Here is a 16,130-nt window from a genome sequence, read left to right as displayed (position 1 = left end):
TAACCCAAAATTCCATTTTCATTTGTCTGTAAAACCAACTTATTGGTGATTTTGTTATAGTATACTAAACAAGTTATTTGATTTGCTTTTCTTTGCTCATTTACTTATGTTATTTGATAGATTATCCTGTCTTGATAATTAGCATAGAAGAAATAAATTGTTTGAGTTTCATGTGGAAGTGATTGCCTTCTATAGACCTTTGTTGTTGTTGTTGTTTATTACATTTGCCAAAACCTAAGTACTCCTAGGTTGCATTTTTTTTTCTTTTTTTCTCTATCAGTATGGATTGGGACTTAAGAAAACTCATACTATAATACATAAAGGAAATGTATATCTTTCTTTCAAAAAGTTGTACGCTCCCAGAAATCAGCTTGCCTCCCCACACCCCTGCTCCCATTTTTAAGTTACTTAGGGAGATGATACAACCCAAATCTAAGCATAAGTTAGAAAAACAAAAGCCATTTCTTTGGAATTAGAACTATCAGAAAAGAAGAAACTGTGCCAGTAGACAATGAAAAATGAAAAACTAATCATGATTAAAACAGCTAAACGGTAAAGAGTTAAGAGGATAGACAAGAGAAATCCAAAGATCATGGGTTGGTAGGAGATGAAATGGCTTCTGCTGCCTTGTCTAAATGTATATAACTCTAGAACACCCAACCTCCCTGAATAATTACCACCATCCTTAGATGTATCTAGAGAACCAAAAGGAGATGGACAAATTGCAACAATTCTAGTTAGATTTAGGACATGGAGAATCCATTACTTAAAGTGTTATTTAAAATAAATTGATTTCCTGTCTGCTTTAATGAATAAATGCTAAGCTGTCTAGCATATGCTTAAAAAAAAATGTTATTTCAGTTTTTTATATGTGTATCCAAAGGCAAGTTGAAGCCTCATGAGAAGTTTTAGTGTAATCCTGTCATGCAGGGTTCATCCCTTCATGGAGTAAGGAGATTACAACAATTGTGAGACCAAAGTTGAATTCAGTCTAATAAATCCTCTATAAACCTGTAGGAGTCCAGGACAAATTATGTGTCCTCACCACACCCCTTCCCCAGTCCTGAAATGACATTAGCATTGAACATAAAGATGTGGCTCTGGAGATTCATGGAGATTCATGATGACAGATATCGCATGGCTTACTTAAAATGCAAGGACAATTTCCCATAAATGAAATATAATATGAGAGAAGACAAAAAAGAAAAGTTATCAAAACTAAGGAAATAGAGGAAAACTGGCACAGAAAGAAGGAAATATTTGGTGGTAGAACACCATTTAAGCAACTGAGAAAAGAATGCACAGAATTGGAACATTGAATTTGATGTCATTACCATTTGATGGTTTTGATAATTCTAAAATTATTATGGTGTTGCCAATTTAAGTGAATGTCATATAAATTCTCCTCACATACTAGCTTAGAAGTATTTGAGGTATCATATATCTAGTTATTTTAATTTTCTCTACATGCCATGACACTGAGCTAATCAGACCTATAGGTACTTACACATAACTCATCTTTTTAATCCACAAAGTGCTTTTGTTATATTAACTAAGATTTTTAAGATTATTTGTATCAATGCCAATATTGAAATATCTGAGGAAAAAATTAAATTACTTAGATTTATTTTCACTTTTTAAGTAATTGTTTCCAGAAATCTTTCAAGAGAAAAAGTATATGCATCAAATGATAGCATTAAATCTGTATGTTCAAATCTGAAGTAACCTTAGAGAAATCGGCAAACTCATACAATCTCCACCACATCTACCCCAGTGCATGCATACCTGTAACTTCTGGGAAAATGAGTCCTAGGAGACTTATTAAGATTCTTCTGTGGACACAAAATCAGTTTGAAGCAAAGTAAAGCTAACTTAAGACCCTTGGCTTCCAACCTAGAGTTCCTTCTGTAATTTTGCATAAATCATTCTATCTCTTTGTGTCTCCATTGTCCTGAGAGTAAAAAGGGAATACTGGTAGGGCCTTCCTCATTGGATTAAAGACATTAATATAATCAAGTACTTGGATTCCTGCCTGGAACACTGCAGGCTGTCAGTATTAAGTCCTATGGTTAGCACACTATTTTGCCACTTGCAACCAAATTTTAGAAATAAAATAGAAATTCTTTCAGAAAAAAAATGCCACATGAAGAAGGAGGTGGAGGGAAAGGAATCACTTGTCTGTACAAAGGATTAGATATTGTAGAATATGTAAAAAGTCTTCTTTATCTGGTACTGAAATATTCCCTAAGGAAGCAAACAAAGTCAATGGTTGTTATCAAGACGGAGTTCAGATGAAATACTGCAGTGGAATCTGTGTTAGTTTTATCATCTCAGATGACAGGTAGCTTTTTATGAAAAATGTATGGTTTAACTATGGCAGACCAGGCTGTGTGGGGCCTGAAACTCACATAATTTTGAGGGCCTTCTTTAAGGAAAACAATGAGTATTTTTTAGAATGCAAAAATAAATGACAACTAGTTATTAATTTAAAATGCTGATAAATATTAAAATATCCCCAAATCCAAAAATGTGATATAATATTTGTGTAATTATATCCAAGATACACATTTATGAAATTTTTTTCTTTCTTTTCTTCCCCTTGCTTTCCTTTGTTACCCTTTCCCTCTCTCTCCTTTGTTCCTCTCTTCTTTCTTTCTGCTACACACATTGATCACCTCTTAAATAATAGCAATTAATTTTGTAATATCACTTTCTGTACAGAAACTAAGAAGATGATTCAATCTTTGTTTTTGCAGTTTGTTTCAGAAGGTCTGAGGAAAGAAGGGCATGAGATTAGGAGAAACAAATGTTCTGTCCCAATATGATGTCAGTAGCAAAAGTATGAGGGTAATAAAGGACATATAAAGAGGTGACTTTAAACCTCTTATACTATACTACTAAATCCAAACCAAATGTATACCTTCAAATTCCCTCAACTCAACTTCCCTTAGCAAGATATCAAAATAGTTGTGGCAAATTTTATCAGAACAAAAGACCATGTGAACACATGTCTGGGGGCTCTCCAAGTGTCTTACATGGCCTGTGCAAGTGAGACACCCAGAAATACAAACTCTTGAAACCTAGAGGAAAACATAAAAACCTTGAGACAGTCTGAAAATCCTAAATATTATGAACCTAGTTTAGATGTATGAGAGTTTCCTAAGGCAAATGAGAGCAGGATGTAATAAAATACCCTATCTGATTTAATATTTAAAAATGGGAAGGGCTTAGGCTACAATATGCTGACACCTTGGCCACACATACTCTTAGAACGTAGGAAGAAGCCTGAAGAAGGTAGATTGGGACCTCGTGAAATTAAGTTGGCTTTTTCCAGGAGTGCCAGAGAACCCAGTATACAAAGTCTAATGGAAGCTCGTTTGAATAGGTATCTATGAGGATGGAGAAATGAAGGTCACTCAGAAAGAAAGTCAGCATCAAAAATAGCCTTTATCAGTGAGCATGGGCAGTGGATATAGTTGGGACAGCAGACACCAGATACAGAGGAAAGGGCTGATGAGCTCTCAGCAGGTCCTGGGGGCCCATGTTCTACTCCTGTAGCTCACTCAACTCCTTTGCCTTTTTTACTTCCCTGAAAAAATCCAACTCAAAAGACATTTTTTAGGTACTCAAATTGGAAAGGAAGAAGTAAAATTATCATTGTTCATCAATGACAAGATCATATATTTAGAAAACCCTAAAGGTCACACACACACACACACACACACACACACACACCGTTAAAAGCTAATAAATGAAGTTGATTAACATTGCAGGGTACAAACTCAACATCCCAAAATCAGTGCTTTTCTGTATACTGACAATACACAATCTAAAAAGGAAATTAGAAGCATAGTTCCACTTACAATTAATTGCATCATGAAGAATAAAATGCTTAGGAATAATTATACCCAAGGACAGGGATGACCTATATACTGACAACTATAAAACATTGTTGGAAGAAGTTAAAGAAGACTTAAATAAATGGAAAGTAACTTTGTTTATGGATTTTAAGACTTAATAACAGTAAGAAAACGGTATTACCCAAAGCAATATGCAGATTCAATGCAATCCCTATTGCAAAATCCCAACAATGATTTTGCAGCTATAGGACAAACACATCTTAAATTCATATGGAATCTCAAGATACCTCAAATAGCTGAAACCATCCTGAGGAAGAAGAACAAAGTTGGTGGACTCACATTTCCTAATTTCAAAAGTTAGAAACTACAGTGATCAAATCAGTATGGTACCGGCATAAAAGTAGACTTATAGTAGACTTATAGGTCAATGGAACAGAACAGATAGCCCAGAAATAAATCTTTGCATATACAAGCATACTTATTTTATTGTGCTTCACTTTTATGTGCTTCACAGATACTGTTTTTGTTGTTGTTGTTGTTTGTTTGTTTGTTTTACATACCAAGGTTTATGGGCATCCTGTATCAAGCAAGTCTATCGACACCATTTTTCCAATAGCATTTGCTCATTTGGTGTCTCTGTGTCACATTTTGGTAACTCTTACAGTATTTCAAATTATTAATCATTATTATATTTTTTATGGTGATCTGTGATCAAGAATATTTGATGTTACTATTGTAATTGGTTTTGGGCATTACAAACCACACCCATATAAAACAACAAACTTAGTTGATAAATGTGTATGTTCTGACTGCTACACAGACTGGCCATTCCTCTTAATTCCTGCCTCTTCTCTGGCCTCCCTATTCCCTGAGGTGCAACAATATTTAAGTTAGGCCAGTTGATAACCCATTAATGGCCTCTAAGTGTTCAAGTGAAAGGGAGAGTTTCACATCTCTCACTTTCTATAAAAATGATTAAGCTTATAGGGAAAGGCATATCAAAGCCGAGATAGACCAAAAGCTAGGCCTCTTATGCCAGACAGTTAGCCACGTTGTGAATGCAAAGAGAAAGTTCTTGAAGGAAATTCAAAGTGCTACTCCGAGGAACACATGAATGATAGAAGGTAGAATAGCCTTATTGCTGATAATGGAGAAAGTTTGAGTGGTCTGGCTAGATCAAACCAGTTACAACATTTCCTTAAATCAAAGCCTAATCCAGAGCAAGGCCCTAGCTCTCTTCAATGCATGCTGAGAGAGATGAGGAAGCTGCAGAAAAAGTTTTGAAGCTAGCAGAGGTGGCTCATGAAGTTTAAGGAAAGATGTCTCTCTCACAAAAACGTAAGATGAAACAGCCGGTGTTAATGCCAAGCGGCAGCAGATTATCCTGAAGACTGAGATAAGATGATTTATGAAGGTGATGACACTCAACAAAAGATTCTCAATGTGCACAAAACAAGCTTCTATTGGAAGTAGATGTCATCTATGACTTTCATAGCTAGAGAGGACAAATCAGTGCCTGGCTTCAACGTTTCAAAGAACAGACTGGCTCTCTTGTTAGGGGCTGATGCAGCTGGTGACGTTAAGTTGAAGCCCGTGCTCATTTACTATTCCAAAAATTCTAGGGCCCTTAAGAATTATGCCAAATCTACTCTGCTGGCATTCTATAAATGGAACAACAAAGCCTGGATACAGCATATCTGCTTACAACACGATTTACTGAATATTTTAGCCCCACTGTTGAAACCTACTCCTCAGGAAAAAAAATATGCCTTTCAAAATATTTCTGCTAATTGACAATGCACCTGGTCACCCAAGAGCTGTGATGAAGATATACAATGAGATTAATGTTTTCATTCCTGCTAACACAACCATTCTGTATCCCATGGATCAAGGAGTAATTTCTACTTTTCAAGTATTAAGAATTATGTTTCATAAGATTAGAGCTGCCATAAAGAGTGCTTTCTCTGATGGATCTGGGCAAAGTAAATTGAAAACCTTCTGAAAAAGACTCACCACTTGAGATGCCATTAAGAACATTTGTGATTCATAGATAAGCGGTTAAAATATCAACATTAACAGGAGTTTGGAAGAAGTTGATTGCAGCTCTCATGATGACTTTTAGGGGCCCAAGACTTCAGTGGAGGCAGGTGTTTGATAGTAGGTGTTGGTTTCAGGTGTGATGGAAATAGCATGAGAACTAGAGTTAGAAGTGGAGCATGAAGATGGGACTGAATTGCTGCAATCCCTTGATAAATCTTATAACAAATGAGTTGCTTATTTTTTTTCTTTAGTTAACTTAAAACTTTTTTTAAAATTCCAGTATAGTTAATATACACATTATATTAGTTTCAGGTGATAATATAGCGATTCGAAAATTCCATACATGCTCATGATAAGTGTGCTCATAATCTCCTTTTCCCATTCATCAATCCTCCCATCCACCTCCCTTCTGGTAATCATCAGTTTGTTCTCTATCATTAAGATTCTGTTTTTTGTTTTTGTTTTTTATCTCTCTTTCTTTGTTTTGTTTCTTAAATTCTACATATGAGTGAAATCATACAGTATTTGTCTTTCTCTATTTCACTTAGCATTATACACTCAACCTCTATTCGCATCATTACAAATGGCAAGATTTCATTCTTTTTCATGGCTCATTAATCTATTGTATATATACACCATATCTTCTTTATCCATGTATCTATCGATGGACACTTGGATTGATTTCATAATTTGGCTATTGTAAATAATGCTACAGTAAACATAGGGAGTCTTATATATTTTAAAATTAGTGTTTTCAGGGGCGCCTGGGTGGCGCAGTCAGTTAAGCGTCCGACTTCAGCCAGGTCACGATCTCGCGGTCCGTGAGTTCGAGCCCCGCGTTGGGCTCTGGGCTGATGGCTCAGAGCCTGGAGCCTGTTTCCGATTCTGTGTCTCCCTCTCTCTCTGCCCCTCCCCCGTTCATGCTCTGTCTCTCTCTGTCTCAAAAATAAAAAACGTTAAAAAAATTAGTGTTTTCATATTCTTTGATAAATACTCAGTTGTGGAATTACTGGATCATATGATAAGTCTATTTTTAATTTTTTGAGGAATCTTCATACTGTTTTCCACAGTGGCTGCATCAGTTTTCATATCCATCAACGGTGCATGAGGGTTCCTTTTTCAAATGAGTTTCTTCTTATGGATGACCAGAGAAAGTGGTTTCTTGAGACGGAATGTACTCTTGGTGAAGACTCTTGAAATCTTCTTGGTGAAGATTGTTGAAATGAAAACAAAAGATTTAGAATATTACATAAACTGAGTAGATAAAGCAACGACAGGGTTTGAGAGGATTGATTCTAATTTTGAAAAACATCCTACTGTGGGTAGGTGCTATCAAACTGTCACATTTTGCAGAGAAATTGTTCATGAAAGGAGGATTGAGGCAACAAACTTCATTTTTTTTAAATGTTTTTTAACGTTTATTTATTTTTGAGACAGAGAGAGACAGAGCATAAATGGGGGAGGATCAGAGAAGAGGGAGACACAGAATCTGAAACAGGCTCCAGGCTCTGAGCTGTCAGCACAGAGCCAGACCGGGGGCTCAAACTCACGGACTGCAAGATCATGACCTGAGCTGAAGTCAGATGCTTAGCCGACTGAGCCACCCAGGCACCCAACAAACTTCATTTTTATCTTATTTTAAGAAATTGCTACAGTCACCCCACCCTTCTGCCACCACCATCCTGATCTGTCATCAGCCATCAACACCAAGTAAGACCCTCCATTAGCAAAAACATTATGACTCACTGAAAGCTCAGATGATGGTTATCATGTTTTAGCAATATTTATAGGTAAGGTATATACATGTTGTTTATGTTTTGTTTTTTTTTTATTTTAAATAAAGCTATTGCACACTTAGTAGACTACAGTTTGCACTGAAAAATCAAAAACAAAAAGTTCATTTGACTTGCTTTGTTGTGGGGTCAAGAATGGAACCTGCAGTATTTGCAAGGTATACTTATATGGTTGAATGATTTTTGACATGGGTGCCAAGATCTTTCAGTGGATAAAGAGCAGTCTTTTGAACATATGGTACTGGGAAAGCTGGATATCCACATGTTAAAGAATGAAGTTGGACCCTTACCTTGCACCATATACAAAAATTAATTCAAAATGGATCTAAGGCCTCAAAATAATAGCTAAAACTGCAGAATTCAAGAAAACATAGGACAACAAACTCACGATATTAAATTTGGTAATGATTACTTTCATATGACACCAAAAGCACAGGAAAGTAAAGAAAAAATAGATCAACTAGACTTTATTAAAATGAAAAACTTTTGTGCAACAGAGGACACTACCAGGGGAATGAAAAGACAACCCACAGAATGGGAGAAAACATTTGCATATCTTCTATCTGCTAAGAGATTAATATCCAAAATGTATTTTAAAATCCCTAAAACTCAACAACAAAAAACCAAACAGCTTAATTTAGAAATGAGCAAAATTTTTGAATAGATATTTATGCAAATAAGGTATATAAATGGCCAATAAGCCCATGAAATATGCTCAATATCACTAATGATTAGGGAAATAAAATCAGAACCACAATGAGATTCTACTTCACACACATGATGCTGGATACTATTTTTAACAAAAGCAGAACATAAGTGTTGGCAAAGATGTGGAGAAAATGGAGCTTTTGTTTGTTGTGGAAATGGAGAAAGCTGAAGCCATTGCTGAAAATAGTATGATATTCCCTCAAAATAATTAAATATAAATAAAATTATCATATGATTCAGAAATTTTATTCCTGGGTGTATACCAAGACTCAACCCCATATTTGTACATCAATGTTCCTAGCAGCATTATTCATAATGACCAAAAGGTGGAAACAACCCTATTTCCATCAACAGATGAATGCAGAAGCAAAATACAGTAGGTACATATAGTGGAATGTTGTTCAGCCTTAAAAAGTAATGAGGTTTTGGGGCGCCTGGGTGGCGCAGTCGGTTAAGCGTCCGACTTCAGCCAGGTCACGATCTCGCGGTCCGTGAGTTCGAGCCCCGCATCAGGCTCTGGGCTGATGGCTCAGAGCCTGGAGCCTGTTTCTGATTCTGTGTCTCCCTCTCTCTCTGCCCCTCCCCTGTTCATGCTCTGTCTCTGTCCCAAAAATAAATAAACGTTGAAAAAAAAATTAAAAAAAAAAAGTAATGAGGTTTTGACACATTCTAGCACATGGATGAACCTTGAAGATATTATTATATGTGGAAAACTCAGGCACAAAAGCCCAAATATCATGATTCCATTTCTGTGAGGTATCTAGAATAGATTTGTAGACAGAATAGAATCGTGTGTTTTAGAGGTAGTTTATAAATATAGTAATAACTCTGACTGACATGCTTAGTGTAACAAGAAGTAAAGATGAACAGGACACAGTCCCACCTATGAAAGAGGCTCATGTGAAGCAGACATGTGTATAAACAGTTGTACAATACCACAACTATTTAGTTATATGAACAAAGAGTTTGAATACAAGAATACAAGAATACAAGAATACAGAATACAATTCTGTTACCTGGTTATAGGAAATAGGGCAGGTTTCACAGTATATAGTGACATTTCAACAGTTTTTAGAGGTAAGATATATTTCCTCAGATGGACCAGAGCAGGGAAGGAAATGGAGCAAGAATGTTAAGGTGTTTTCAGTTGTAAAAGGGGTCATAGAGATGTAAAGATACATGGTATCATCAGGAAATGGAGCTTAGGACAGTATGGCCAGAACATAGGCTAACATGGGGGAACAGGGGATTATCATAGCACAGAGAACTGTAGATAAGGGCCAGCTTGTGGAGGATTTTAGACTGTGAATCAGTGAAAAGGTATTTGGATTTTATTCTTAGTTAACTAGGATTCTGTCAAAGGTTATCAGCAAGGGAGGGATGTGGTCATTTCTGCATTTGAAAAAGAAATGTGGGGGCGCCTGGGTGACTCAGTCAGTTAAGCGTCCGACTTTGGCTCAGGTCATGCTCTCACAGTTCATAAGTTCCAGCCCTGAGTCAGGCTCTGTGCTGACAGCTCGGAGCCTGGACTCTGCCTCAGACTCTGCTGTGTCTCCGTCTCTCTCTGCCACTCCCCTGCTCATGCTGTCTCTGTCTCTCAAAAATAAATAAATGTAGAAAAAAAAGAAAAAAAAAGAAATGTGTTTGTAGTAGGGAGAATGGCTTGGAGTAAAACTGGAATTAGGAAATATTTAGAAGGCTATTAAATTGGTCATGTTAAAATATAATAAGCTCCTGAAGTTAGAGACTCTTTCGAAGGTGAACTGACTAGGTGATTCACAGGGTTAAGGGTGAAGAGTGATTCTGACATGCACACATCTCAACTGTAATCTGAAGAAAAATGGCTCAGAGCAGTGTAGTGTATTTCGTACACCTTTACTTTTGGAAGAAGATGATTTCAGAATTGTCTCCCCCCCTCCCCAGATATATAGATAAAATTATAGGAGTGTGACATTGGAATGAAGATTTTTTCTGCCTTAAAGAGGGCTAGGACATCTTCTGAATTTTGTCTGCTTTTAGATTTAAGCTACATACCAGGATAGTCAAGTAGGATAAAGTTTTCTCATAGTGTGCACTGTTGAATCAGATAAATTGGATCAGAAGCAGAACGGAAAATGTCCTTACAAAATATAGCCTGTCTTATGTTCATGACTCCATATTCCCACCGAGGGTTCTGCACCAGTTCTTTAAAAGTATGCCTTTCTGCAAAGGCATAATTTCAGCACAACCACATATGTACACAGCTGTCCAATTGCAGGGACAATGAAACACCAGAGACCAGAGGCTTTGCAATGTACACAAACGTACATTATAAGTTAATAGGTTAATAAAACTCTAAAACTGAAGTCAAAGAATACTGCACGGTAGTTATTGCTAAAAGCAGTATGTGTTTCCCTAAAATTCAATGTGATCCTCTTTCATAAAAATGAAATAAAAGAATATCAACACAATATTTTCAAGCAACTAATTTCTCCCCTCCTCTACCTCCAATAATTCACTGCAAGTCATTTAAGTAAGGTGCAGCCTTTAGGTTACTGAGTAGAAAATGGTTCTTTTTTGTTCTTATTGTCATCATATTTTGGTGAAATCCGAATCCTGTGCCCAATATTCTGCTACACTATTGACTCCTGTTTTCCACATTCAGAAGCTGATTTTAGTCCTCATTATTCTTGACACAATTTAACCTTTTGAAAAAATTTTCTTCCTCATCTGACTCTCTAATACCTTTCTTTTCTACATCCTTTTGATGGTTCCTTCTCTCATCTTTGTCATTTACAATTTACTTTTCCCTTCTATATGTTGGAACTTTCCAAAGGGTGTTCCATTCTTACCATTGTCTTCTTTGATTTTCTTCAAAATCTATTACTACCTCCTTTTTGCTGAATATTCCTTAGGAGGTGAGGTTTGGCTCTGCTTCTAAGCCATTGCACACGTTATTGCCCTTTCCTAAAAAAGGATATCACATTATAGTGATTTATGCTCATTTTTCAGATTTTAGTCCTTTGGGACATCTTTCCTTATGAAGCTGGAAACCTTTCCCACGCATTATAGAGCATCCTGTTCTACCTTTACAATAGCCCCCATGTTATAGCGTTTATCTATCTTTGTATCTATCTATCTATCTATCTATCTATCTATCATCTACCTAACTATCTACCTACCTATCATCTATCTATTTATCTGTCTGTCATCTATCACCTATCATCTAACTATCTGTCTATATCTTGCAGTGATTCTCAGAACCGGAACCCCAAGCCAGTAGCACATCACTGTCACCAGGGAACTAGGAAAGGCAAAATCTGAGGCCCCAATGCACATCATGTGAATCAGAAACTCTAGGGTTTGGCTCAGGAATTTGTATTTTAACAAGCTCTCCAGGTGATTCTGATACAGGCTAATGGCTGAGAATCACTGGTATGTTGCAATTGCCTGGCTTTGGGCTGATTTCCCTACTAGATTATGAACTGTTTTAGAACCTGTGGTGGAATCTTTTTGATTGTGAGTTCAGTATCCAGTGTAGAATCTGAATCATTGCTGCTACATAAAACTACTTTCTTTCAATGCATGGACAAATAAATGAGTAAATGAATGACTACTTTTTTTATGAGCTCCAATTCCATAGCTCAGGTATGGAGATTTGTATTGGAGGGCTGGGTCACTTCAATGTCAATATCTCTAATAGGAAAGTTGACATCTAATACTCCTCATTAACACTGTCCTCCAAAACAACTGCACACATTTGCTTCTATAACCCTGACTGACTTTTTGGCTCTCTGACTTCTCCTTTTCCATCAATACTAAAATCATTTTCCACGCTACTGATAGAAAAACCTTAATTATCATCTTTCTTTGATGAATAACTTCAAAAAAATAAAAAAGAATTTCATTTATTCTGAGTATAAAACTAAAACATATTCACCATTAAAAAATCTGAAAAACTCAGTTACACACACAAATAAAATAAAAAGCACTGGAAATTCCATACCTCTGAAAGAGCCATTATTAATTGATGCATGTATTCATTTAACTTTTATTTCTATCATGTTTGCATTTCAGTGTTTGCTCTGGAGCATAATATTTTGTAATCTACTGTTATTGTGCTATTTTGGATGTATTTTCCACAGATTTCTTAATGGCTGCATGATATTTTTGGCAATAATTTGATGTATCCTCATCCTTCCTTAATTAATTGGAAGTTTTGTCAAAACCTTTTCATTACCTCCACCCTTGCAGTCCAGGCTCTGTCTTGCTCCTGTAACCTATTGCAGTAGCCAACTATGCCAGATTAATTTCTCTAAAGTTTAGTTCTGAGGCACCTGAGTGGCTCAGTTGGTTAAGCTTCTGGCTCTTGGTTTTGGCTCAAGTAATGATATCATGGGTTGTGGGTTCCAGCCCCACATCCGGCTCCCTGCTGACAGTGTGCAGCCTGTTTGGGATCCTTTCTCTCTCTCTCTCTCTCTCTCTCTCTCTCTCTCTCTCTCAAAATAGATAAATAAATCTTAAAAAAGTGATGAAGTTTATTTCTGAGCAAATTGCTCAAAAGTCAAAGAGACTCTCCAGTGCCTTCCAAATAAGGCCAGGTCCTGAACAGGACTATCAAAGATTCCTGTTGATTTCTTTTGCATACCCAGGCTCTCGGTGAGACTGCTCACCATTTTCTCAGCATTTCCTCCATTTTTCCACCTTTTGAATTTTGCTACTTCTGTGTCCGGTCCCATCATTCTTTTCCAATAGCGATTTTACTCAACTAGCCACTTCAGTGTGAGACCTCGCTAAAATCACAAACTTCCTGCCCTCACAACCAGCCCACTCCTTTTCTCCTTTCTTTGGTCTATTTTTTTTCCTCCTTGGCTCTTATAACCATGTAACAGACCATATATTTGACTTACTTAACTTGCTAATTGCCTCTGTGCTTACCTGTAATAAAAGCTCCATGAAGGCAATAATTTTGCTTCTGTCTTATTTATTCCCATATCCCTAAAATCTAGAACAATGCTTAATACATAAAAGACACTCAGAATATATTTGAAATAATGAATGAATGAATGAATGAATGAATAATGAACTAATGAATTACTTAATAATGAATATTTACTGGCAAAATTCTGCAAGACCTCAAGGAAGTCAAAGATCTTATTCCAGTGCTTTGCAAATAGTTGCGAACATTCCCTACTGAGTTGTGCAGTGTGAGTCCAAATGACCAGTTAACATGTCTCTCTTCCCTGAAGACTTTCTTTAGGACTTCTGCTGAAGGTGATCTCTTAGCTTTCTAAAGACTATTGACCATTAGTTGTGGTTATGATATGTATTGCATATTGAATTGAGTTATGCTTATATGTTGCCCTTCCCACTGAGTAATAGAGAAGCTCCTTTAAGGCAGATACCAATTATCTTCGTATCTCTTGCAATTCTTAGTGCATTGACAATAAGTAGTTCTAAAATTAATTAAACTATTGCTGCAAATAAAATTAAAGTATTACCAAAAGCAAGGAGGGAGTTATACACGAGGGCATTTTACCATTGTCCTTGTTAAAGATGTATTTGTCTATTTTTCTTTTTTTAAAGAATACCCATTATCTGCACACTGGTTACTATCTCCAAAGAAATTACCATGTGAACATTCTCCATCTTTGCAGATCATTAATGCTGCACTTGCTTTGGCTGCAAGACCCAAAAGTCAAGTGGTCAAAAAAAACATGGAAATGTACAAGCACACATGGGAGAATCATATCCATGTCCTCACCGAAGCTGTAGATGACATCACAAGCATTGATGACTTCCTCGCTGTATCTGGTATGTCTTAAATCTTTTAATTTATACGTTTGCTCTTGTCAGTTTTCTGAAGCAGGGTAATTCTGAATATAATTAATTTTATGCAATATAATGAGACTCTTTTTAATGATCATCTTTCTCGAAGCAAAGTGCTGCTATGTGTGGTCTACTCTAAGATAATGAGCCTCATGCCTGGTAATCCTTACAATTCAACAATTTACACTGTGTCTCTAAAACAAACTCTTTTTCATGGACAAAGCATAATTGAAAATAGTAGCTGCAATTCTTAGGCATTTTCTGGCTTTTCGAATAAAAAATCATCTCCCCCCTGTAGTATATTTACATCTTTTTTTCTCTCTTTTATTATATGACATTTATTGTCAAATTAGTTTCCATACAACACCCAGTGCTCATCCCAAAAGATGCCCTCTTCAATGCCCATCACCCAACCCCCCCCAACCCTCAGTTTGTTCTCAGTTTTTAAGAGTCTCTTATGCTTTGGCTCTCTCTCCCACTCTAACCTCTATGGGGGAGGGGAAGGGAAAAAAAAGAAAAAAAAAAAAAGAAAAAAGAGGTATTTACATCTTTTGATTTCCCTGCACTTCTCTTCCAACAGAGTTTTTCTCCACTCAGAATGGATATATATATATATATATATATATATATATATATATATATACACACACACAGAGAGAGAGAGAGAGTGGGGGGGGGAGATGGATAGATAGATACACAGGAAAACTCTTCATTGATTTGAGATACACTATGTACTTCAGCTTCCTGTATATGTATTTGAATAATGGTGATCTAAACAATCAAATAAATAAATCTAAACATCTAACTATGTCACTTACAGATGTGTTTGAGATTTCATGTCAAACCTAAATGATTCTTTTATTACAGAATAGAACAGCATCCCACAGGATTATGAAATTATTCTCATAAAGCCATATTCTCAGAAGCATAACTTGGGTTTTGATTATATTGTTGTAATAGCAAAGAACTACTCTTTAATCTTTTTTATTTGTCTTAAAAATTAAGGCTCTCTGCTGCTTCCGATTCTGTGTCTCCCTCTCTCTCTGCCCCTCTGCCGTTCATGCTCTGTCTCTCTCTGTCTCAAAAATAAATAAACGTTAAAAAAATTTTTTTTTAAATTAAGGCTCTCCTTAAAATAAATCACATTTTCCTTTTTTTTGAAAAGAGATTTTCTTGGAATGTGACAGTATTATTTTTTATAAAATGCAAATTCTCATGAATTTCTAACATTATTTCATCTTTTAAAAGTTTCCTGATGTGGTTTGTCTAACCTGTGGAACTCATTTCTTTCATGCATATATATATTCTCATCTTGAACAATAGTGTCAGAACCCTAGTATATTTTCATGATACATTAATGATATGAAAATGTGTGATAATTTTTTTAAATTTTTATTTATTTTTGAGAGAGAAAGAGAGAATGTGAGTGGGGGAAGGTAAAGAGAGAGAGGGAGACACAGAATCTGAAGCAGGTTCCAGGCTCTGAGTGGTCTGCACAGAGTCTGATAGAAAATTCATAATAATTGTTTCAAAATTGTCTTATTTCTATAGAGTTAAAAACTTTGAAAATTATAGAAAGTGTATGGGAAAAGTATTAACATTCCTTGGTTCCACTATTCAGAAATAACAACACTGATATCTGATTTATTTCCATTTATGTTTTTAAATAAGTGTGTCATTAGGTATATCATAAATATTTAGCTGAATTTTCCCACATCATTATATATTCTTTAAAAAAATCATTCATTTATCTGTTCTTCTTTGGTTAGCATTTATATAAATTGAAATTTTAATTGCTATAAATAATGTCTTATTAACATTTTTTGTCCATTTGCTGTCTTCTTAGTATAGATTTTGTGCATATGTGTATCCAATCAACATCTTGAATTGGGGCAATCTTTTGTTTAATTGTTAAGTGTTG

The 16,130-nt window shown here is 35.9% G+C and overlaps 1 protein-coding gene across 2 annotated transcripts in view; it reads left to right on the top strand.

The window, feature by feature from the left end:
- Positions 1 to 16,130, top strand: part of CTNNA3 (catenin alpha 3) — a 1,753,506-nt gene that overhangs the window by 1,127,240 nt on the left and 610,136 nt on the right. For both annotated transcript variants that reach the window (XM_043596448.1, XM_043596447.1), the window contains exon 11: positions 14,038 to 14,194. In XM_043596448.1, coding sequence (XP_043452383.1) covers positions 14,038 to 14,194 — 157 coding nt within the window. The remainder of the gene's footprint in view (positions 1 to 14,037; positions 14,195 to 16,130) is intronic.

Source organism: Prionailurus bengalensis, chromosome D2 (assembly GCF_016509475.1).
Source record: "Prionailurus bengalensis isolate Pbe53 chromosome D2, Fcat_Pben_1.1_paternal_pri, whole genome shotgun sequence".
Lineage (NCBI taxonomy): Eukaryota > Metazoa > Chordata > Mammalia > Carnivora > Felidae > Prionailurus > Prionailurus bengalensis.
Note: the sequence above shows the minus strand (reverse complement) of the source record. Positions and strands in the feature narration are given on the sequence as shown.